At 36.5% G+C, this 26055-nt stretch overlaps 1 protein-coding gene across 2 annotated transcripts in view; it reads right to left on the bottom strand.

Annotated features, from left to right (window-relative positions):
* The window catches only part of SLC16A7 (solute carrier family 16 member 7), a 490902-nt gene that overhangs the window by 207893 nt on the left and 256954 nt on the right, over positions 1-26055 (bottom strand). Inside the window, exon 7 of one of the 2 annotated variants that reach the window (XM_054238333.2) lies at positions 5376-5587. The exons of the other annotated variant lie outside the window; for it this stretch is intronic. Within the exon in view, the coding sequence (XP_054094308.1) occupies positions 5457-5587 (131 nt within the window). The 3' untranslated portion in view covers positions 5376-5456. Of the gene's footprint in view, positions 1-5375; positions 5588-26055 lie in introns of those variants that run through there. 2 annotated transcript variants of the gene reach the window in all.

Genomic DNA, 26055 nt, shown 5'->3' on the forward strand with positions numbered 1-26055 from the left:
CACCAGCCTGGGCAACATCGTGAGATCCCATCTTTAAAAAAAAGAAAGAAAGAATTTATAGATATTGTAATATAAGTGTTACAGATGTAACATGAGGTCTGAAATATTTCTTGCAAATGGAAAAATTTGAGTAATAACAGAATGCATTCTGTATTCACTTTATGAGCTTATGACATATATAAGACTCTATTTGCTGTGTTTGTGGTTCCCAAAATGCATATTTTAAAATTATAACCCTCACAGTGACAGTATTAGAAAGCAGGATCTTTGGGAGGTGATTAAATCATGATGATGAAGCCCTCATGAATGGGCTTCATGCCCTTATACAAGAGACCACAAAGCTGGTTCTTTCTAACATGTGCAGACAAAATGATAAGGTGTCATCTATGAAACAGAAAGAGTCCCCCAACAAGACATCAGATCTGTTGATGCCTTTCTTTTGGACTTCTCAGGTTCCATAACTATGAGGAACAAAATTCTGCTGTTAATTAGCCACCCAGTGTATGGTATTTTGTTATGGCTGCCTGAATGGACTAAGGCAATATTCAGATTAATTGCTTGAATCATCATATGTTCAGGAGAGCAAGAAGTTCAAAATTCCTTTTGAGGATTTCCCCACTTCAGTAAACCTAGGCACATTCTAACATTTGAGAAGCCAGTTGCTCACGCATCATCATGCTCTGCACCCAAGAAGTGTTTGTGTCTGTGTCTCTGCTGTTCTTGCAAAATACATATGGCTTAGTGATCAATTTCCCAGCTATTAACATTCTTTGAAGGTGCATGATTCCTCCCTTTCTGTGTTACACTTGGGTAAGGGTTTAATCCAAGGTTTATTATGGTTTATGGCTCATTGCATTATGTATTCTCTTAATTCTTATTCTTGAAAGATACCCCCTATTCCAGGTTTGTCAGGTTTATGGTAGCTATAGTCTCAATCACAGATTTTCTTTTGATGACTTGTCTTTTCTTGCTATGAAACTTTAGTTGAATCTCAAAAAAAGAAATGAATATGTTCTTTATTTCCTGACTCCCAATGGCAAATGGTCTAAACACTTGTTTATATTTGTTTGGAGTTTTTCTTTTGTTTGAATGTTAATTTCTCCCCTGCGATTAGCTCGGCATATCAATGGGAACTGAGAGGGAGAGTTACTTACCTCCCTAGAGCTAATGTTCACCACTTATCCTTTAATTACCTACCTTTGAATTCCATAACCAAAAATAGTATTTCACTCCTGAGAATCCTTTTGAATTTTCAAAGTGGAGAAGAAACATCATACTATCTAGTGAGGTGCAGGGCTATGAGAATTCATTTGATTACACTATCCCCTTTCTCCACTGTGACACAGGGATATAAGCTGTGTTGGAAGCTAACTGGATTATTTTTACAAGTAGAATTTTAAGAAAACATGTTTAACACCTTGTTGATGTATCAACCAAAGCTCCATTTGGTAGAACCAGAGTTGTCCTGCAAAAGGCAGTCACATACTTTATGCCATTGCTTGAGAGAATTTTTCCTAGTTCCATCTCGGGATCATACCCTTCCCTTTAGAATGTATTTTTTTAATCTGAGTACCCAATAAATAGTCTTAACTATACTTGTGATCAAAAGAGGATTGTGCTTTATTTGAGCTGGAGAATGAGGGCTTTGAAAGCGTGTTCACACTCTTTTGAAGCTATTCATCAGGCTCTCCCCCTCCACATGGGTCTCTAGGGCTCTTCTTAGGGAATATTTTAATGCACCATTCTTCTTAAATAAGACATCATGAAAAATGTGACCAGACCTCCCATAGAGAAGGAGAGCCCACATTTTGCCCAGTTAATCATAGGTTTTGATGTTTTTGGCTAGCCCTTGCCAAAAGATTTCAGGGCCCAGTGCAAGAGTACAAATAGAGAATCATACAAGTAAAGTTATAAATCAAGCTAACTAACCATTACATTAGACATGTCCTATCCTCCTACCTTGATCAATATATCTTTATAACAACCTAGAATGCCCAGTTTGAACTTCATTTTCAGAGGATTTGGATTTCCGCGGTGGTATGAACACAGTGAGCCCTGGGGCATGGGTGCTTAAACCTGGCTCAGGGTAATTTAGACAGAGAATTCTGGAATTTCTAATACCCAGAACATACTCCAGAAGAGAACGAGGCCTGGACTCAAAGTGGATCGACCTCTTGGTCCTTTGACTCCTTGATGTCTGAGAAGAGGTATAGCCAGAGAGACTAGAACTGATCCCTCTAAATTGCAGGGACCAGGTTTGTTGCACGAGGTCTAAGGATGGAACTGGAGGGACTTTTCTCTGCATAACAGAGAATATTATGGGAGCCTTGCAGAAATTCGGGAAAGAACAGAACAAAAAAGAAGGAAGATCAATAGGGGAATCAGAAAATGGTATGAGTCTGAACCTAGGTGAGGTCTCTAAAACTCAACTGTAATGAAATGTCCAAAAATCTTTAAGAATAAAATACTTACTATAATTTTGAATAGTTTAAAAAAGCAATGAAAGTAGTTTCAGGAATTTACAGTTTTTGTAAGTTCTGAATAGTAGAGAAGTGTGTGAATGCAAGGAGGAACAAGTTGTATAAAGCAGGTTTTGAGGCAGAATCAGACGATTTCCCTGATGCAATAGTTTACAAAGAGAGTTGACTTTTTCTAAAGTACCATCACTTCACCTAGGAGAGAGAGGAGAAGATAAATGTTGAGACACAGAAAATTCTGGACTATCAACAATTACAAGCCAATGACAAATGAGAAGAATTCTGTATGTCTAACTTGTATCTTGCTTTAAATGAGTATAAATATGCCTTGTAACAAGTTTAAGGTAATAAACATACAGAAAAAAAGAAAGTCTCCCTTCTGCTTCTTTTTCCAGCTACTAATTTTTTCTTAGTGGAGTAATTGCTGTTGTCAGATTCTTATAACTCCTTTCAGATATAGTGTATATATTCAAATATTTTTTTTCTCACAATTATAGCAACTATATAGACTTTTCTGTACCTTGCGTTTACACTTTACTATATATCTTGGTGATCCTTCTACAAATGTATGTTTCATGTTGCCTCATTGTTTTGAATGGGCTGCATATGTTCTGTTGAATTGGTGTAACTTGATTTACTTTACAAATCATCTATTGATTAAAATGTAGGCATATGGCTTCACACTTGTGCCATATCTCTATACTATAAAATCCTGGATGTGGAACTTCGGAATCTCTGTTGATAGATAGTGCTGTCATATTTTATAGAAGTTATAGTGGATTGGATTATTATTTGACAAATATTCATTCCAATTCCCAAGCCTCTGTGGTTGTATATTTTATACCACCCCACTGACTTTGGTCTTAACTGTGTTGTTACAAAAAACACTTGGGATTGTTACCTTCCTCTACCCCAAAACTGGAAAGGAACTAAGAGACCAAAGAATGACTCAGACAAGTCCACCCTGGCAAGCAGGTCTTAACTATACTTGTGATCAAAAGAGGACTGCACTTTATTTGCGCTAGAGAACGAGGGCTTTGAAAGCATATTCAAAGCTATTCATCAGGCTCTCCCCCTCCACATGGGTCTCTAGGGCTCTTGTTAGGACTTACATACAGAGCCCTCTTAGATGGCAGCAGGACAGCTCTAGAGATCTGCACTGCCTTACATCTCTAAACCGCTTGTAAGCTAATTTTCTGCCTCTTTGCCTCCCGTGTTCATGTAGGTCAGTTTTAGTTCAACTCCATATGATGACTTGGGCCCACCAAAGTCTCTGCCAAATCCTGCCAACGTTAACAAAATCACAGCTGATGTGCATCCCAATGAAGATAAAATAAATGTTTGTTGATACAAACCAGCAACTCTGGGAGGTGGGAAGCATGATAGCAGCAACAGCCAACTGAGACAGGTTTGGGTTTTTTTTGTTTGTTTGTTTTTTTTTTTTGGTAGGTTCTCAGATACCCCTGGGATTTTTGGGTTCTCAGGGATACCTGCTTCTTCGCTGGGCAACATGGCCTTAACTCACTGCCCAGCCTTCAAGGTTCAGCCAGCAGACATACACCCTTAAGCCTAATGGGGCATCAATTACACTACACATGACTTGCTTGAACTAATGAGATGTGATCAGAAGTTACAGTGTGTAGTTTCTGAGCTGAGGCTTTAAAACTATGGCACGATTCCTTTGCACTCTTCTAATCTACCATAAGAATAAAATGCTTCAGGAAACTGGTGCCCTTGGAGCCAGAACCCTAGCACTAAGAGAGCCTTAAAATCTAGACTTTATGTCTGTTTCAGGTCAGCTCCATATGCTGAACTGGCCCACTGAAGTATCTGCCAAATTCGACTAACTTTAACAAAATCATAGATGACCTGCATACCAATGAGAATAAAATGAATATTTATTGTTGCAAACCACTAACACTGGAAGGTGGGGAGAATGATAGCAGCAATAGCCAACTAATATAGCAGTTGTGTCAATATGCATTTCTCCTTGCAATGTATAAATGTAAGATTCCCTGTCTACACTCTTGGTCATATGATGTATTTTCAGAATGCTTGAACTCATCTCTATGAAAGCTTTCTAATTTTAGCATGAGACTGAGCATATTTTCATATATTGAAGATCTGTTTTGTGTTAACTTTTTCATGAAATCTGTTACTATCTTTCTTAGCATGAATTTCTGAGAAAGCAGAGCCTAAGCCAGATGGCTTATTTCTTTTGCTCAGGGAGTAAAATTCCAGACAGTAGCAATGAGGAATCTGAGTAGAGTAGGGAAGACGAGAAAGACAATAAAAGAAGTCAGGATCAGCCTGGTCATGCAATTGGTTGCTTGATTAGGATCTCCCTGAAAATCCACATAAAATATGTCTAAGGACTTCCATCTGAGAAAGGAGAAGTATATTAATCAGATTCCATCTCCTACTAGTCAAAGTTTTGTCACATGAGTAATCAATTCACTGCAGTTCCAAGTTGCACATAGTTGAGCAGTGATGAGTTTCCACAACGGCACCATCAACAAAGAAGCTTCAAAATGGAGCCAAAAGGCAGAAAGTTTGAGCAGAGTTGTCTGCATTAGATGGTGAGTATGTGAGGTCAATCAGAGTCCTTACAGATCTAATTGCTGTAGTGACAACTGTAAGAAGGGACAAGTGAGTAAGAGATGATCTGAATAGATGCATAATAAATGTTTGATACAGTCAAATCTTTGCATCACTCAGATTATCTATGCCCTTCTTTATATCCAGATCCCACTTTGCAATAGGAAGCCTGCATTTTTGTGAGGACATAAGAGGGGAGATTCAAGCCCACTGAGTCACAAAATGTACAATGAGTTCAAATTAGTAGCCAGCTTCAAGCAATTAAATACTTACAGCAAGAGTTCAGCCCTCACTGCTGAAATTGATCCTCAGGCCATAAGTGTAAGTCATCAACCACTCCTCGAACACCAATCTCAGAATACACTCACCTCAGCCAACACTTCAACTGGTCTGTTTTGCTGGCTTGGTAGAGTTATGCTGACTCTTGCTTCTCATGAGTCTGTAGTTGCTTTGTCCTTGTTGAGCTGTGGTTGTGGCAATTGTCTGGCAAAACTTATCACTGGGTACGAGAGCTTAAAGAGATATTAAAACTATCACTGGATTGCAAACATAGTTTTCTCTGTCCCCATTATGTGTCAGCAACTCAAGTTTCTCACAGTGATAAGAGTCTATTATATCTGTCATTAAAATCACTCTGTTGTTTTTCTGCTGGTCTACTGGATAAGTGAGAGAATGACAAGGATCAGTGGGATTCTACATGCATAAATAAAACATACATATGAGAGGGTAGAATTTAAGCCCATGAAGATTTAAGGATCTACCACCTCAGTGAACTATTCTTTGGTTAAAAAGGCTTTGATAAAAGACATAAGAATTTGGATCAATAACTTTAAGACTAACGTTATGTAAGGATAGAAAACAAAAAACTTTCAAATGGACCTCTGAAATTGAGGAGGCGGAGGGCAATCCTACTTTTATTCCTTAGTTTTAAGACTTTTTTATTTTTAGAGTCACAGAATCTTTTATCAGCCAATATTTCAGCATGTCTTGCTAAAGATGAAGCAGGATCATTATCTACTGAGGATCCTAGAACCCACTGGATGGATGGATAAAGATAGATAAATAGATAACCTCAAAAATCTCAATGTACCCAATGACAGTTGCACTTTTTTTTTTGCAATGGAAAAAAGAAGTAGTAACATATAAACAATTTGTTTTCCCCTTGAATAGGCTAATAAAATCTAGACTGAGCCCTGACTTCACTGAGGTAGCAGATCCTTGAATCTTCATGGGCTTAAATTCTACCTTCTGGCATGTATGTTTTATTTATGCATGTAGAATATGTGTCTCTCCTTTTCACCATGTTCAAATAGTATGCTGCGTCCAAGATAGTGAACCGGTACAATCTGTGTGGAAAATTAATGTAATTGACATCCCAGTGGACAGAGAGAAAGAGTTAGCCTGTCCCCCAGGGAAGGACAGGGACTGAGTACAACTATCTATTCATAAAAAGGCAAAAGGCTTTTGATTTTCCCTATTGATGGAGAACAAGAAGATAACACTTGCCAGATCAATGACCACATACAAAGTGCCAGAGGCTTTAATGATCTGCTGAAATACAAATCCAACATGGCAACTGAAATTGAAGCTATCAGTTGGTTAAATTTATGGTCGCCAATTTTCACAGACTATTTTCCATCATTTTTGGAAGGACTAAAACAGTTAATTAAATAATAATATAAAACCCCTGGCATTTCCTCCCAGAAGACATTGTTGCTTCTGATTTATATCTTGGCAGGAACAGAATAGTTTCCAGTAGTTTCTCAGACTTCCACCTGGCGTTTCACACTGTAATGTCTCTTGTTTCTCTAATCAAGAAACCAGTGTGATTCTGACAACTGCTAGTATATCCATTTTAAATATACAATTCAGGGTCAAAATCACAAAATGTATCCCTGGATACTCTTAGATATGCTAAGAGATAGATTTGCCCCAAATTATTTTCACCTGATCCTCATAATTTCTTACTTTGGTAAGCCCATAATTGTGTTCGGTTTCTCAGATATTAATGTTAAATCAAATACAGTTGGAAAACAGCCACAGGTTATTTTCCATAGGGAAAGAATTGGAAAGTTTTGTCATATATATTTTTTCAGAAGTGCTGAAGGGTCTTTCTTCAAGACCTCCAGACTTCTTCATTCAATGGGCTTTGGGTTTGTGAATGTACTTTGAAATAATCTGAGCAAGGGACCACAATTTTTTGTTGTAGAAGCTTGTATAGTCTTTTTTTCAACAGTTCTTGAGTTTTAGTTACCCAATACCACCCTTATTAGTGGTCCATCTTTCTTAAGGGATACCATCTTATTAGTCAATGCCAAAGATTCCTCATGGTCAAGGTTTCCTGATTGCCCCTCTGGCCTTTTTGCCTACTACGGTAAGTATAACCAGTTTGCCTCCCACATTTAAGTGTTCAGTTTGGTCTCTACCATTTTTTAATTTTTTCATTCCACTGATACTTGGGAGCTCAATTCCACAGCAAAAAATCCTACCGTGAACTCCAGCTAACAAAAGACGACTACCCCAAGTTTATCAAATACTGTTGTGTAAGCTTTACCAGTACCTTTCTCTGCAGTTTTGCCACCCTTGTGACTATATCTTGGGCTTAAGTTTTCAGCCTTTTTCCTTGGGACTACTGAAGTTGGATATTTCCTTAAAAGCTCAATAGAAGATTTCTGGCTTATTAAATTAGCAGTTGGCTTAGTGAAAGAGGTTTTCTTTGGCCCCTCTAATGAAACATAGTAAAGTGATTGATTCTCAGGCCTTATATTATCATTCTATCCTAACATTTCTACCTGCCTGACCTTCTGCCTCTTCCTCAATACTATGTGAGAAATGTTTTGTCATTTATCCAAAATTCAGCAAAGGCCCTCATCACATCCAACCTTCAGGGAGCCATCACAACAGATACTGGTCGGATGGCCTTGCCAAAACATTGAACAGCAAGTGATGGACGAATTGCTCATGTCGACAGATTCCTACCAAACTAGTCATATGCTCTGTTCCTAGTTTCAAATTTTTGAAAACCCACTTCAAAATCTTCCATTGTTTCTAACAGAAAGTATTAACCAAGTATTGCTATTTATTCAGCTTTAAGGCATTTTTTCTAGGATTGTGCTGATACCTGACTAATTATCACCCTGAAGTCATGAAGTCAATGAAACTTTGCAGATGGTATGAATAAATGCATCTCCTGAAAAAAAATCACGTATTGGAAATTCCCAATGCAACAGTGTTGAGAGGTGGTGTTTAATAGGAGGTGTTTAGGCTATGCCAGCTCTGTCCTCATGAAGGGATTCATGCTGCTATAAAAAGGGAGGCCAAGACAGGTGAATCATGAGGTCAAGAGATCGAGACCATCCTGGTCAACATGGTGAAACCCTGTCTCTACTAAAAATACAAAAAATTAGCTGGGCATGTTAGCGCATGCCTGTAATCCCAGCTACTCAGGAGGCTGAGGCAGGAGAATTGCCTGAACCCAGGAGGCGGAGGTTGCGGTGAGCTGAGATGGCGCCATTGCACTCCAGCCTGGGTAACAAGAGCGAAACTCTGTCTCAAAAAAAAGACAGAAATGAGTTCACTCTATTCTGGTCTTCTTCAACGTGAGGACGGTGTTTCACCCTGCCAGAGCATGCAGCACTGAAAGCAGCCTCTTGGAAGTAGAAATCAGGGCCTTATCAAATACCATGTCAGCACCTTGATGTTGGATGTTCTAGCCTCCAGAATGAGAAAAAAAAGAACACATTTGTTTTTTATAACTACTCATTCTTAAGTATTCTATCACAGCAACATAAACCAATGAAGACAGCAGGGGAAGATTCAGGGTAGGATAAGTGTTACCTTGCAAGGTATAAGCCAAGCCACTAGTAACCAAGAATAAAGAGCTTTCTGTCCTATAAATGAAAGAGAGGGCAGATTTTGACACACAGTTAGTTCAGGATCATCCACATATATGGATCTATCCCAGGTTTCAGAATTCTATTTTCCTATCAGAGTCCTGATTTTGACATTAGAAGTAATTGAGATTGGGCAGTCCATCTCCTCTGCAGCTTTGCCACCCTTGTAACTATATCTTGGGCTTAATTTTTCAGCCTTTTTCCTGGGGACTACTGAAGTTGGATGTTTCCTTAAAAGCTGCAATAGAAGATTTCTGGCTTATTGAATTAGCAGTTGGCTTCCATTTTTATTTGGCAACATTTCTAATTAAAATTTAAATTAGAACCTGAATTTAAATTTAAAATAAACAAAAATACTCCACCTTTTAAAAAATTATTACTGCACTTATATCATATAAGCTCCATAACCACCAAAAATAACAATGTTTACCTTACATCTATCCTTGATCCCAATGAGATACTTATTTTAAATGTTCTCAAATTACTGCATGTGTTTGTCCTAGTTCATTCACGCTATTATAACAAAATATCTTCGACTGAATAATGTACAAACAGCAGAAATTTATTGCTGACAGTACTGGAAGCTGAGAAGTCTAAGGCCAAGGTGCCAGAAAGTTTGGGGTTTGGTGTATTAGTCCATTCTCATGCTACTAATCAAGACATATCTAAGACTAGGTAATATATAAAGAAAAGAGGTTTAATTGATTCACAGTTCAGCATGGCTGGGAGGATTTATGAAACTTAAAATTATAGTGGAAGGGGAAGAAAACAAATTCTTTTTCACAAGGCAGCAGTAAGGAGAAAAGCCAAGTGGGTGGGGGCAGCCCCATATAAAACCACCAGATCTCATGAGAACTTACCACCATGAGAATGGCATGGGGAAAAACAGCCCCCATAATTCAATTACCTCACACCAAGTCCCTCCCAGGACACGTGGGCATTATGGGAACTGCAAGATAAGATTTGAGCAGGGACACAGCCAAACCATACCATCTGGTGAGGCCCATTCCTCATAGACGGGACCTTCTGTGTGTCTCACATCACTGGTTATGCAATGCTCCCCCAGGACCTCTTTTATAACAGCATTAGTCCTGTCATCAGTGTGGAGCCCCCATGATTTAATTTTCTTAGAAATGTCCCTCTCTTAATGCTACTGAGATTAGGTTTCAACATATGAATTTTGGGCCTACCATTCAGATGATAGTATTTTGATTGATTTCTATGTTTCTATAATTCAGAGATCTGTTGTCCAGGAGTATAATTCCTCTTATTCATATTTATTTTTTAGAGTTTCCCTAACTGTTGTTTATTTTCTAGTTTTATAAACTAGAATTAGCCTAGCTAGTTCCAAGATGTCCATTTGATCTTTTTATTGAGAACATGAGACATGTAGCTAATTATACCTAAATGTCATTTTAAAGATATCAGGTATTCCTAGTAAAGAACATTGTATGCCCTTCTTTCCCCCTTTTTATTATATTACTAAATAAATTTGTTATTTATTATATTACTAAATAAATTTCCAGGCATTTTGGAAGGAGTTGGTGGAAAAGTGTGAGATTACTGTTGTAAATTAGGCCTGTTTTCTTATTCATTTCCATATATTTATCTTACTCAGCCATATTTTAATAATTTTTAAGTACTTCAAGCATACAATTATATCATATGCAATAATAATGTCTTATAAACATTTCTGATGCTTTATTTCCTTTTCTTGCCTAATAATTCAATCTGGCATCTCAAAAGCAGTGTAGAACAATATTGGTGACACTCTTGTATGGACTTTACTTATAACACTTATAATGGCTCCTTTATGAAACATCACGGTAGCCGTTGATAACATATTAATGATGCATGTATTATTTTCGGAGAACACATCATAGAAATACACAGGTAATATCATTTTATGTCTCAATTTGCTTCTACATTGTTATGAAACCTCCAAATTATATAAAACATTTATTTTCAGATTCTTAATTTTTATTCTTGATACTTTTACATAACTCATTAGGCCAAATAGGTATAGAAAATCAACTTCCAAACCTCAGCAGGGCAAAAAATAACAAAGGAAATGTGAGCGTTCCAAAAAAGGGTGTGAATTAAGTAATTTAGATGACAAAGAAATTACATTGGTGAAGAAAATTTTTTTAAATGTCAACTTATAGATAGGAAGAATAGAAATCCTTCAGTTATTAATCATTGATCAGAATACTCATAGATGAAATAGGAACAGGGTTTATGCCCAAATAAGATTCATTTCTCAAAAATTGTACTTTCAAAAAACTTTTTTGAGAACAAGTGAAGAGTAAGGTAATTTAATGCATCACTTTAAAAAATCCTATTTGGCAACAGGACAGTACATGGACCAGCATGAGAAGATTGCCAAGTGAATGCCCAGGGAACTGAGGATCAGAATATCGTAAATGAAAAACATTTCTAAAAGACTGGTAAAAAGCATTATTAAATTTTAGAGAAAATGGGAAAAAGAGAAAAACTACATGTGGTTTCACCTGGTCATAAGCACAGTGGAGAATAGGGCTGTTTTTAACATTGAGGAAATGGAAAAGTGAGAAAGAAGAAACAGAAGAGAATCAGAGTGTTGAAATCCAGTTAGAGTAAAGTGATGATAACATCAGTGTAGTAAGATTAACTTTCAAGGAAAAAGGAGGACTATGCTGGGAACACAGAGAGGCTGAGGCTGAGCAAATGGGGAGAAGGAGACCCCAATGTCAGTATTAACTAAGATGAAGAGCTAGTGCCTGTATTCAGCAGCAGAGACAAATAATAAGAAATAAGGTGTAAAGTGCTTCAGCTAATACAGAAATGTGTTAAGCACACAGCTTTGAAGGGAAACTTATTAACTTGAAATCACACTAAAATAAATTTCAAGTAAATAAGAGGAAAGAAGCTTGAAGAAATTAGCCAACTTGTAGGCACCTTAAATAGATATAGAAAGGAGAAAGGAGGCAGTTAAAACTTCATACAAATAGAGATGGATGAAAGTGGCATTCAGAAGTGGAAAGAAAAAAAATTAAGAGGATGAGAAATAAGTAGCAACAGAAACTAAAAGAGCTTAAAAGGAAGAAGATAGTAGAAGTGAGAGAGTTTCAGAAAAAAAATATGAACTATGGGCCGGGCGCGGTGGCTCAAGCCTGTAATCCCAGCACTTTGGGAAGCCGAGGCGAGTGGATCACGAGGTCAAGAGATCGAGACCATCCTGGTCAACATGGTGAAACCCCATCTCTACTAAAAATTACAAAAAATTAGCTGGGCACGGTGGCACGTGCCTATAATCCCATCCACTCAGGAGGCTGAGGCAGGAGAATTGCCTGAACCCAGGGGGCGGAGGCTGCGGTGAGCCAAGATCGCGCCATTGCACTCCAGCCTGGGTAACAAGAGCGAAACTCCGTCTCAAAAAAAAAAAAAAAAAAAAAAAGAACTATGAAATGAAGAAAGAAGACAGAGGAATATAATTGGCTATGAAAATGAAAAATAGTTACATGCAAGTCAATTTTGTAGAAGCAATGACGAAACAGTAGCAAGAGTGAAATCTTAGAGATCTATGGATTAAGATCTGCGAATGGTGCTATGTAGAAAAGTGTGTGGGGAAGTGGGATCTCTAATTTTATGTGTCAACTTGGCTAGACTAAGGTCAAACATCAGTGTAGAAGTTGCTATGAAGGTATTTTTCTGGATGTGATCAACCATCATGTGAATCAGTAGAGTTTAAAGAAAGTAGATCACCCTCCATGATGTAGGTTGGCTTCATCCAATCAGCTGAAAACTTTCACAAGAAAAGACAAGAGGTATCCCAGAGAGAAAGGAGTTCTGCCTCTAGACTGTTTTCAGACCCAACACTGCAACGTCAACTCCCACTGGAATTCCTAGCCTGCAGGCCTGTCCTGCAAATTTCAGACATGCCAGCCCCCACAGTCTCATAAGCTAATTCCATAAAATATATATAAACACACACATAGATACATCCTATTGGTTGCATCCTATTGATACTGCTTTTCTGGAGAAGCTTGACTGATACGAGAGGAATATTAACAACAAAGCAGCCTGATAGTACTTTTACCAATAGGTGGAACCATAAAACTCATTAACATTTGAAATATGAAGCAAATTAAAATCTTGAAAACATTTGCTCCATTTATTTTTAAAAGGTAGCTAAAATTAAGAATTACCACAACTGTGGCCAGGCACAGTGGCTTGCACCTGTAATCCCAGCACTCTGCGGGGCTGAGACCAGTGGATCACCAGAGCTCAGGAGTTCAAGACCAACCTGGCCAACAGGCCCAGTGTCTTACGCCTGTAATCCCAGCACTTTGGGAGGCTGAGGCCAGCAGATCACCTGAGGTCAGGAATTCAAGACCAACCTGGCCAACATGGTGAAACCCCATCTCTACTAAAAATAAAAGAAAAATTTTTTAAAAGCCAGTTATGGTAGTACATTCCTGTAATTCCAGCTACTGGGGAGGTTGAGGTCGGAGAATCACTTGAACCTGGGAGGCAGAGATTGCAGTGAGCCAAGATTGTGCCACTGCACTTCAGCCTGGGCAACAGAGCGAGACATGACATCACCTCAAGAAAAAAAAAAGAATTACCACAACTATAGTTTTAAAGGAAACCTCTTCCCTGTTAGCCTAATTTCCACATTTTTAGTTTACTATTAAAAGCATGTCCTCACTGCTCTCATTGTGGATCCAATAGGCCTCTGGTAGAGTATGTTTTTCATTGACTCTTCACATATCAATCACATTGTTATCTCTTTATATTCCATGATATGTATATGGGTAAAGGCTATGAATGAGATATTTAACAGATCATTGCTTGATGTTCTTTTATTAGAAAGTTAGTAGTCTGAAATTGACTTGAAACACTCTGATTTAGAAGAACCAATCGAATATAATTTTAGTTACTATTTCCTTTTTATAACTCTAGTTTATGTTAATTATGAATTTTCATCCTAAAACATATTTATAACACTTATTCTACTAAAGTTTGTTTTTTGTATTGTTTTATTTGAAATCTACAGGAAAAAACGACACATACCAAGTACAAGAAAAAATACATTAAATAATATTACAAGACATAGTCCTCCAGCTGTAAGACTGTAGTGTTGAACAACTTGCTCACTTCTCCCCCCCTCAATTGAGATAATTTGTAAAAATGTGAGAACTAAACAGATTAAAAAGCACATAAAGACTATATTTATAAATTTCATTTCTCATAAAATAAATAAATATGCCAGTCTGATGGCATTAAAAATGTTAGACTGTTACTAGTTTATGAACAAATAAATACTATATAGACATATTAAAAAGATAGGAAATAAGCATATAAGCAGTAAGTAAAGGGGAAATTTATTTGCATTATTTTACAATATTGATTAGTATATAATTAAAAGCAGTAAATTATAATTTGTTTAAAAAGCATATATTAATCTGTTATTTTATAGAATATATATCTTATACAATGTACCAAATTTCAGAATAATTTTGTTCATCTTGAACATAATCATAATCAAATATAGAAGTTTTTAAAAATCCACATTTTCCTTGTAACCCTGAATAATAAATATTTGTAAAGTTAAAACTAACACCTAAACTTAGGTAGCACTTGGTATGTGTCAGGTACTTTTTAAGTAATTAATAGATATTAAATTCATTTATTTTTCATAAGAGTATGAAGTGAATATTACATTCTCTTCATTGGAGGTGACGAAACTGAGAAACAGAAGAATTAAAAAACTTGCACAAAGTCACACAGCTAGGAAGTGGCAAAGTCAGACTCGAACCTTGATCTTCTGGCTCTCTTAATTATTACAATGAATTGACCCCAGTATCGACTCTTTGCAAAGTTCTATGGTAGCAACCCAGGTCAGGGAGGCACAGGAAATCATGTTTTCAAAATGTAAACTGTAGGTACCAACTTTCTAACACTCTCATCAACCCTATGAAGTATATACAAATGAAGAAATAGAGACTCAGTACACTCAAGTAATTTGCCCAAGATTATAGTGCTACAAAACAGAAAGTCTCCACTCAAGTCCAAGATTTTGATAATTTCCACCATGAAGGTGAAAGCAATGATGGAACTGATAGTCCTTAGGCATCGGATGTGTACAAAGCTCTGCACCACATGTTAGAAGTGCATGATACAGTCTTCATCCCGAGAAGTTCATCTTTGTGTAAAGAAACTATGCACATCTAAAAATATATGATATGGTATATCTCGACACTAAAAAAAAATCTATTCATTTACTACAAAATTATCTTACAGGTAGGAAAACTTAGTTTAATGGGTTCAATCAGGTTACAAAAATAGATACCAACTGATCAAGGGTAAGCAATATCCCAGCACGCTTCACTTCACATCCAGCCGTATCTCCCCTGCCACCTGCTTTCCTCCACAACAAAACAACATAAACAGTAAAGTTCTAACAGTTTGAATGAGGGAGAAAGTACTGTGGGCTGAAATTGAGATTCAATATTTACTTAAAGTCTTTCTCAGAAGATTTTGTTTTTTGTAAATCAGCCAATTCATTAGAAGGAACAGGACCGGATTTATTTAAAAGCAAATTTGAAAATACAAACATTTGTTTTATAATTTTGCAGATGCTATTAATTTTGTCGCACTGCTGTATTCATGCCAGTGGACATGAAATACCATTTGTAGTACGACTAAAGATAGAATAACCATATATTATTTGCACAAACTAAAAATGTTGGGACATTAGATATTAGAAGTGATGGAAATTGCATATAACAACTTTGGAGATGTTTCTTTGTTCAGATTCTACAATAATAGCTTTTCAGAGTTTTTGCAACATCCCTGTTAAATAATGGCTTGGACGGCCCAACAACAGAACTTTATTCTATTTAGCTAGGAATTTTCTCCCCAAACCATCTGGGCTGGCAGGTGTTCATCATCAGATCTGGGTTGCTACGAGACTGGAAGTTGCTAATGCTAATGAGATTTAGAGACAGAAACCTAAATTTTGCTCATTTGAAGCAACTTTATATTTGTCACTACTGGAAGTACCAGCAACGCCTTGTGACTTTTCAAAATGCAAAATTTGCAATTAAAGTTTCCCAAGGAGGACATTTGAGTGATCAAAAATGATAGAGCAAATTGATGGCAATGTGTGTTTGTTTTTATTTTAAACACTGTATGAATGCTAATGCTTTTCCTCTCACTCAGTAGATGGCAAGTTCCTAGACTCTGTATGGTTTTAAGGTGAATGGGCAGAGAAGAATGGAGGCAGGCTTTCTCTCATTTGAGAGCTGTATTCATAGCCGGATAGAAAGGAGGGTCTTGAGTTATTTGCAGATGAATGTCACAGTGAAATTTAAAGCACACCAAAAACATACAAAAACAATAGTTGTTTAAAAAATTAACCTAATGTTTTTCACTAGTTTTAGTGGTCAGTGACATCACATTAAATTCAACCCGAGGCCCACAAAAAGGCAGCAAGTCTGTCTGTGGGGCAATGTTGCAGAACAATGTAGAGCTGATATTTAAAATGATCACAGGAGATTAGAGAAGCAGGTTTACAGAAATATGGTAAAGATTAACAAAGGAAGTTAAAATTGTACATTTGATGGGCAGGATAACTATTCAGACAAGTAATCGAGCAGAAAGATACCTAGAGTCATGCTTCATCCAGCGATGAACATGAATAGATAATGTGGACACTTTGAGTGCACTAATAAGAAAAGCGGTATTTAGTGATTTCATTTTCTCAACGTGGTATTACTATGTTAGGTACAGTTTATACTACTATGAAAGCACAACATAGCTGAAGAGCGCAAAATGGGTTGATGAAAATGGTAGTTTTTAATTGTCGTTTGCTGTGCCCAGTTTGTTTAGAGTGACTCAGGGATGGCTGGGGACAGGTGGGCAAGCAGGGAAGAGGGAAAAGTGAATAAGAAAAGTGCCAATTCATTATTTCAGCTTTAATAAAGGTCAACTTACATCAGTTTTATAGTTTGAGGGTCTGTGTAAGAGTGTGCTTGAAAGGGGGACAGGGTTTTGATTGCTAAAAAGAAAGGAACTTTCAGGCCGGGCGCGGTGGCTCACACCTGCAATCCCAGCACTTTGGGAGGCTGAGCCAGGTGGATCACGAGGTCAAGAGATCGAGACCATCCTGATCAACATGGTGAAACCCTGTCTCTACTAAAAATACAAAAAATTAGCTGGGCACAGTAGCACGTGCCTGTAATCCCAGCTACTCAGTAGGCTGAGGCAGGAGAATTGCCTGAACCCAGGAGGTGGAGGATGCAGTGAGCTGAGATCATGCCATTGCACTCTAGCCTGGGTAACAGGAGCAAAACTCGGTCTCAAAAGAAAAAAAAAAAAGGAACTTTCAAAGCCACTATATGAAAGCACAGAAAATGTGTGTAGGGTGGCTGACCTAAAAAATAAAGGTATACTTAGGGTAAATTTTGTTAAAAGATGATGGTAAAAAGCATAATGACAGACATGGAATAGATTTTTCTATGAACAGGAATAAAATTGTTTCGTGCTTTGTAAAATACACCTAACTTTTATAAAAGATACTCTGTGTGTGTGTGTGCACACATGCACATGCGCGCATGCATGTCTGTGTATACGTGTGTTTTGCAGAACTAAGCTATGTATAGAGGACATTTCTACTGAGTTACCAATGATAGAAAGAATCAACAATGCCAAAGGAATGGAAGTAAGTGTTGTTTAATAAACTATTTTATAAATTGTTGTATATTTTTAATTTTATTATAAGTATATTATTAATATTAATATTATAACATATTCAAATGTATATTGTATGCAAGAGCAAAGTTATTTTGTAAAATTACTAGATAATTTTATGTAACTACTGTGCTATAAGACCTTTGCATATTTATCTCCATTGTTATTCACAGCAGTCCATAATTTAGGCACTTAATCCCCATTTCAGAGATGGAGAAAGCAAGGCCTGTAGTGATTCAGTAATCATCCTCAGACCACAAAACTAGTAACTGACAATGACGTCTATAGCAATTGAAAGCTTGCAATTTCCCACTGAGCAACCTGCCACAAAGACAGGTTGAAAAGTTCAAAAATGGCATGTAAGATGTTTCTAGAAATCTAAAAACTGTATATTAAAAGAAAAAACAGTTTCTTTTGTTCATTTTCTCTCTAAACAAACACAGTCCAATCACTGTCTTAGCAGGTATGGTATGACCCAGGTAAATATGATTTGTGCTTTTCAGTAGTTAATTCAAATACTCATCTAGAGAAAAATTGTTTTTATTTATTTTAAAATTTCATCTTGATAGCTGAATCTCTGAAACAGCAGTGGTGTTATTAGATTAATTCCTGAATAGTATAGTTACTTAAAATTCTGGTATAATTCTACTCTTCCAAATATATGGTATAATTCTACTCTTAAAAATATATGGTTCCCAAAACCAGTGGTTCCCACGGTTCTTTAATAATAATGAAGTAGATTTATTTCCATAGGATCAATCTATTAAGAAACATGTAACTTATTTGTTTCTCTGAAAAGGAAGCCTGCCCTTCTGGTCGAAGAATCAAGGTAGTGTGATTCATTCAATTGGAAAACCACGGGATACCCCACTTCTGTTAAGAATATCTTATTCTCCTAGGCAACCAGGAAAAATCTGCTGATGCCTTGAGAGTTCTTTGCCTTGCTAGAGTTCCTTTATTGATCATAAGATATATGGGGATGCTGAGATAGTTATGAAATACAGAAAAACATTTATGAATTTTTCTTCCGTAAGTTAAGTTTAATAGCCAGAACCCATGAATGAACTACAAGGTGCCACACTCCCACCGGTGGCAACCCCTGTGCAATCCTGTCATTTTTAAGAGTATTCATTGTAATGGGCTTCAAAGCCAATATATAAATACAATCTTACTTTATACTCCTGAGTTAAGAGCTCAGTTAAAGAACTATATCTTTCTCCATGCATTCACAAACAATACTCAAATGTTTATTTGATGTTTAACATCTACATGTGCATGAGACTTACAGCCACTCTATGCTGAAAAGAGATCTTTGGACTCTCCCAATCACAATATTCATGCTGGTAGTGTTCAGTCAACTGCATGACCTGGCTTTGTGGCTCAGAGTTGTGAGAAATTTCTAGAAGTGTGCCCTTGATATGCCATATTATGGTGTCACCTATTCCAAGAACAATTAGTCTTGAAAACTCCACTCCATCCATACTGTTGTTTTGGGTATGTTTTCATGGTGTAGCGGTTATCACATTCACCTCACATACTATTGGTTTCTCCTCTCAGCCTCTTTCCCTTTTTTCTCTGAACAGTTTCACATTTTCAAAGCATGACAAAATACCTATAAAAGTAGAAGAAATGACTCTGGCCCTATTTCCACCTACCTACCTCTTCAAGACAGATCCCCATGGGTATTAACTAAATATTTGCATATTAACGTTTAAAATAAGCAACACAATCATGTCACTTATAATTTGGGTTATCCTCCAAATTAATACTGAATATTACCTAGATAGAAAATCAGATAAAGTGATGATAAAAAAAATCTCAGTAATTGCTTTGTTAGAAGAAATTTCATATTTTTTCATTTCCCAAGCAAAAAATAAATAAATCTAGTAAAGAATTTGGATAAAATATTAAACAAAAATAAATAACTAAATAATATAATAAACTTTTTAAAAACCAAACCCAAGTAAAAAAGAGTCCAGGCATGGTGGCACACACCTGTAATCCCAGCACTTTGGGAGACTGAGGCTGGAAGGTCGCTTGAGGTCAGCCTCTGCCACATGGCAAAACTCCTTCTCTACTAAAAATATACAGATTAGCTGGGCATGGTGGTGTGCACCTGTGGTTTCAACTATTTGGGAGGCTGAGGTGAGAGGATTGCCTAAGCCTTAGAGGTTGAGGCTGCAATAAGCCAAGATCATGCTACTGCACTCCAGCCTGGGTGACAGAGACCTCTCTCTTTCTCTCTCTCTCTCTCTCTCTCTGTCTCTTTCTCTCTCTCTCTCTCTCTCTCTCTCTCTCTCTCTCTCTCTGTGTGTGTGTGTGTGTGTGTGTGCGTCTCTTACTCATAAACACATACATACAGATTATTTTTAATAATATTTTAGTGTGTTTTAAAACATGTTCACATTATTATTGAGTTCATTGTTTTAGGTAAAGTCACAGATATTTATCTGTTTAATACAATTAAATTTTCAGGTATCCCTTCCATGTTTTCTTCTGCAGAAGAAATTTATATGTACTAGACTACTTCTATCATTAAACCCTTACCCAGAGTTTTAACAGGAATCTATCTGCTGCCCCAGGTTCACAACTTATGACTCATTCTGCTTTAATAAATTGAAAAGACTGTGTTGCAGAGCTAATTAGGCAACTGGCTATCATTAGTGTTGTAAAGTCTCTTGCCAGTTTGAATTTTATACGTGAAATTGGTGCAATGATTCCAGCTCACTTTCTAGCAGACATTATGCATTATTAAGCTGTGTTTAGCCCACCTCAGCAATTAACTTACTCTCCAAATATACTGTTTTTATCTAGTATAAAGCAGATAAAAAGAAGATTGGAAAGTCAACCAATTCCAAGTCATGACATAGACAACTAACTATACTATGTGGGAAGCCATATGGCGTATGCATGTTTTAGTCAGAAACATCTCACATCAAACCCTAATTCTTGATGAATTTTAGATGTATCCCATGGCATCACCCATTTAGTCATTGGTAGCAACTGCTATATTTATATTAAGATCTACCAGGACCAGAGAACTGTGGCTGAAAAGAAAACAGAAGTAAAATATATTATGCAAGGTAAAATTCCCCTTTTAGAATTATTATAGATAAGAAAAACCCAAAATGTTTTTCCTAACCACTTAAAATTTCTAAGAACAAATGTGTGGAGTTTTCTTCCCATGCACCAACCAAGCAATTCCACGGTGGACACCGGCTGGGAGTCCTCTAATTCAATTCAATTGACACTGTCTTCTTGGAGAGAGTGTCAGTACAGCAAAACAAAAATATATACATCTACACATACACATGTGAAAAAAAGCTGATGAAAACTGAGCTGACTAGAGAATGATTTTTTCATATCATGATTCTAGAGGGTGCTTTTTTGTATAAATTTAACGGGTACAAGTGCAGTTTTGTTACACTGATATATTGTGTAGTGGCTTCCAGTGTATCCATCCCCTAAATAATGTACATTGTACCCGTTAGGTAAATTCTCATCACCACCCTCATCCCACCCTTCCACCCATCTGAGTCTCCAATGTCTATCATTTCACACTGGATGTCCTATACATCATGATTCCTATTATCATGCCTTCCAGCTTAAAGCTCTCACTTCTTATTTCCTAAGAGAGGTGTTATAAAACCTTTTGTTGAAAGGTGCAGATAATAAACAGTTTTGTAGGCCACAAGTTTTCTGTAGCAACTAGTCAATTCTGATGTAGTGGAAAGTATCAGCCACAGACAATACCTAAATAAGCATAACTGTATTCCAATAAATAGGATGTGGCTTGAATTTAACATTTAATATTCTTTTCTCCATTAGAAAAGGACAATTCCAAATAAACTGGATTACCAGGGTAAGAGACAAACAATTCAATTTCAGTTATTTTTAAAGGGCATTTGAAGAAACACTATATTTGATTCTTCCATCTGTATAGTGATAAACAGACTTCTATAAAGACTGATTAACCTCTAAGGATTACATGGTTATATTGAGGTATAAACCATTCATTTGCTACATTTCAGCAGAGTAGTATAAAATTAGATGTTTTACTCTTTTTCTTTGCAAACCATGCATCCCAGCAGGGAGTGTGACTCTGTGGCAGAGTCTGAATTGAAAGAAACAGCAAGACCTATAACGTTTCTGCTACAATATTCTCTAGCTCCTTTTATTAACTGCTCAGTTTTAGATTTCTAACCACAGTAAATACATTATTACAGCCAGGATGCAGATTGTTGTTGTAGAAAGGTAGGTTTCTCAGGGGTTGGGGTGTGTGGGGGTGGCAATTGCATACACTCCCTACTATGAAAAACAAGGAGAAAGCCTTGATTTTGAAAAGGTTTTCTTTGGAATATTGCTGGTCCCTCATTTGAAACAAAAGAGAAAATCAGCATATCTCATCATCTAGTGCCTTTGATGGAAAGTCATTTTATTATTATTACTTTTAACTTGGTGTATGATCCAAAAGAGGCTTTTAGAGGAGTCAAAGATCTTAGTTTGTATTTCAACTCTACTGTGTTGCTCTAGATAAAGTCTCTTTACTTTTGCATTTGAGTTTCTTCACTTATAAAACTGTAATCAAAACACTAACCCTGTCTACTTCTGAGGATTAATGTAGTAACCAAATAAAATCATTTGTGTGAAAGGGCTTCGAGAAGGTACAGGAAAAAAATATTATCTACTTCCCAAATCTGAAATAATTTTGTTTATATGTAGTCGTTCAGTACCTTGAAAACCCACATACTTTATCAGTAAGAAATGCTTTTAACTATAAGTGTCAATATCCAAAAAACAATTGCTTATACTATAGGGGCATTTAGTTTCAGCTAAAATTGAGGCATGGGCCCAATAAAGGTTTCTTTCTGTTCTGAATTTTTCTTAAGGATTTTTTCACCTACTTGCATGTTACCACCTCCCTTTTCCCAGTAATAAAATGACTTTCTAAGCTCCAGAGAAGCATCATGTACACTTATAAGGATGGGAAGGCAGGCATTGGCTAGGGGAAGATATCCAGCTCTCTTTTTATACCTTACCATTCCATCTAGAAGCCATCTTTTTCAGGAATTTTCCTATTACATTTCTTTTCACACATCTGTGTCCAGAATTAGATTATAGGCCCCCACCCACGGTGAAGGAGACCTAACTTTACAGCTTATAAGATGGGAAGGCTGTAAGTGATAAAGGAGTAAGAAGTGGCTTTGGAATAACCCACCAATAAAGTCTGCTACATCTTAACTACAGAAAGTTTGTTATGTCTCCCTCATAATGTAACCTCAGATCTCACAGCTGCTGCTATTGATTCAGATTCTCACATGATTCTATTTTTTGTTTAAACAATTATAGCAAGGTGACTTTACTGGCCCAAGTCCCTTCCCAAGTCTTATTTGAAATATGAAGTTATAAGTTGGTTTTTAGTTGTACCTTTTGGTCTGAGCCATTATTAACAAAAACAAACAAACAAACAAAAATCATTTTATGGAGATTGAAGCATCAGCCTGATCATGTTAAGTAATCATTTCTCACCAAAAATTCTTTGACCCTCTTTGTAAGACAAAGTCAGTAGCCTATCTTATCTTTTCCAGGATTATTTTATTACAGGAGCCTCATTGGCCTGTATTTTTTTAAACTAAGTCAGAGAACAGAAGGTTATATTATAAAATTATCTCCTATACCACTTTGTCTATAAATACAAACTTAATGATGACTCCCTACTCATTCTTCACTGAATAAAGATGATTTGAATCAAGGTAAATTTCTATGCCTGCTCTCAAGATAAAGCAGGTGGTAATGGTTTTCCTTCCATCTCTCACTTCTTCAAAACAAAATTATTCCTGTTTCATCTGGGCTTCTTATTTATGATGTGCTTATTAAACCATTTTCTTTTTCATTAGTGACAAAACCTAAATTAGAATAAGGGAAAGCTCAGTTCTGATCAGTCATTGAAACCAAAGTGGTTTCTTCCTCTCCTCATCCTGCCCTTCAGAATTCAGTAAGAGTCAGAAAATAACTCTATTCATATGTACATGGCTGTGGAACTTGTTCATTGTCTTAGAAGCAGTTCTAAAAGTGGGTTGAGGAAACTAGTGTGGTAACCACAAGGAATAATAATGAGATTTTGCAACCCCATAGATGCCTCTGGTATACTTGATTAACCTTGAGAGGCTTTAGGAAATGTCTCTAGAATAATAAAACAAAAACATATCGGCCAGTGTTCAACCTTGCATACTGAATCCAAGGAGCTCATTTTCTCCTAACTCAGGTAGGGAACATTTGGAAAAAAATTAGGAAATATTCTTTTTCCTTGTTAATGGAAACAACATATTATTTTCCTTATAGAGGAGTTATGCTCAAATTGTCTGAGATAGTAGAAAGCAGTGTTTCCATGTATGTCATGAAAAACCCTCCACCAGAGCTGTTTCTTAAAGAGTATTTCTAGACATTGATTTTATTCTTTTTATGCAGAAACCCCTTCACCTTTATCCTGGTATTTTTCTCTCCCTGTCCTACTCGGTGTTGGCAAAGACATGTTTACGTCCTTCATTTCTTTATCCTTAACACTCTTCTTCAGCGTGGAGTTAAAAAAAATGGTTTAGTAAAATGTTACTTTAGAATATTTACATAAATAATATTTGTATAGTGTAATATAGAAATATTTTGTTGAATAAATATGTGAATGAGAGTAGCACCACATAATGGGAAATGTTGGACAAGCAAAAGACCTCAAATTCCAAATGTAGCTTAGCAAAAAAAACTTTAGCTTCCAAACCCATAAAGAAGCAGTATATCAAAGAAAGGTGACCTACCTTAAAGGCACGGATGGCCTGACAGTAAAGTGAAGGAAGACGACAGGTGCTTCCAATGACATTAGAGCTGAAAGAGTTTCCTGTGGCATAGAGAGTTTGTGTCTAAAATAAATGTGATGCTTGATGGGTTTGACAGTCATTGGAAACCTTTGGGAAAACATTTCAAGTAGTTTGCTTTCCAAACCTTTTTCTTGGTAAAGTAAGGAGTGAGAATGTGTCACCTAAAGCCCAAGCAACTCGCCTCCCTTGGCAGCAAAGTCAATCTCTATTCATAGAATGGGCATGTTCCTGAGTCTTAGCAATTTATGTTTCTTTTATTCTCAGAACACATATCAGCTGAGCAAGTCTCAGTTCATGTGCTCGACATATTTCAATGTTATATTAGAAAATAAAGCATTCTTTCTCTCCATGTGCGCTGAGTTTTCAGATGGGAGTTCTCACACTGCAAAACTATCGGTCAAATCAAACTAGTATGTCCACAGACCCTATCCATTTATGCACTACACATTTAACAACAATGAAATATTCAGTTTCCACCTAGTAATAGCAAGTCTTTTGCTAAAGAATTCACAGAGCAGAAACAACTAAGAGCTAATATATAGTTTTGAATTTTTTTTCTCATATGTACATTTCCTAGAGTAATCTGTGGGAAATTCCAGGTGGGTTATTAATATTTGCTTTTTACTTATGAAACTTTAGCTTCATTAAAATACTACACTCATATCATCTGTACCTAACAACAATTTTTAAAATATTTCAAATGAAAACATTCTTACTAAGTTAATGATGAAGTATGTCACCTTGACACAAACGTATGCACTCATGTTAAATGAAATAACAGAACAAAACAAACAGTAACTTCTCACAGCAAAAAAAAAAATTAAACAAAACAAAAAAGCAACCAACAAGCGAAGAAAAAAATTGCAAATCACATATCAAATAAGAGGTTAATATTCCACGCAACTCAACAGTAAGAAAACATAAAAACATGTAACCCAATTAAACGATGGGCAAAGGACTTGAATAGACATTTCTCAAAAAGTGACCTAAAAATGGCAAACAGGTACATGAAAGATGTTCAAAATCACTAATCACCAGGAAAATACAAATTAAAACCACAGTGAGATACCACCTCACACCTGTCAGAATAGCCATTATCAAAAAGACCAGAGATAGTGTTAGCAGGGGTGTACAGAACATGGAGCCCTTGCACATGGTGGTGGAAATGTGGATTGGTACAGCCGTGATAGTCAACAGTATGGAGGTTCCTCAAAAGTTAAAACTAGAACTACCATATGATCCAGCAATCTCCTAATAGTTACCCCAAAAAAATAAAATCAGCAACCCAACGAGATGATTGCACTGTCATAATCATTGCAACATTACTCACAATAGCCAAGATATGGAAACAAAGTAGATATTGATCAATGGATAAGTGAATAAATAAACTGTGAAAAAATTCATAAAAATAAATGTTTATATATAAAAGTAAATACATACTTATTTAATATTTTTATTTGGGTATATACATTTGTGTGTATA

This window comes from Callithrix jacchus, chromosome 9 (assembly GCF_049354715.1).
Source record: "Callithrix jacchus isolate 240 chromosome 9, calJac240_pri, whole genome shotgun sequence".
NCBI classification, from domain to species: Eukaryota; Metazoa; Chordata; class Mammalia; order Primates; family Cebidae; genus Callithrix; species Callithrix jacchus.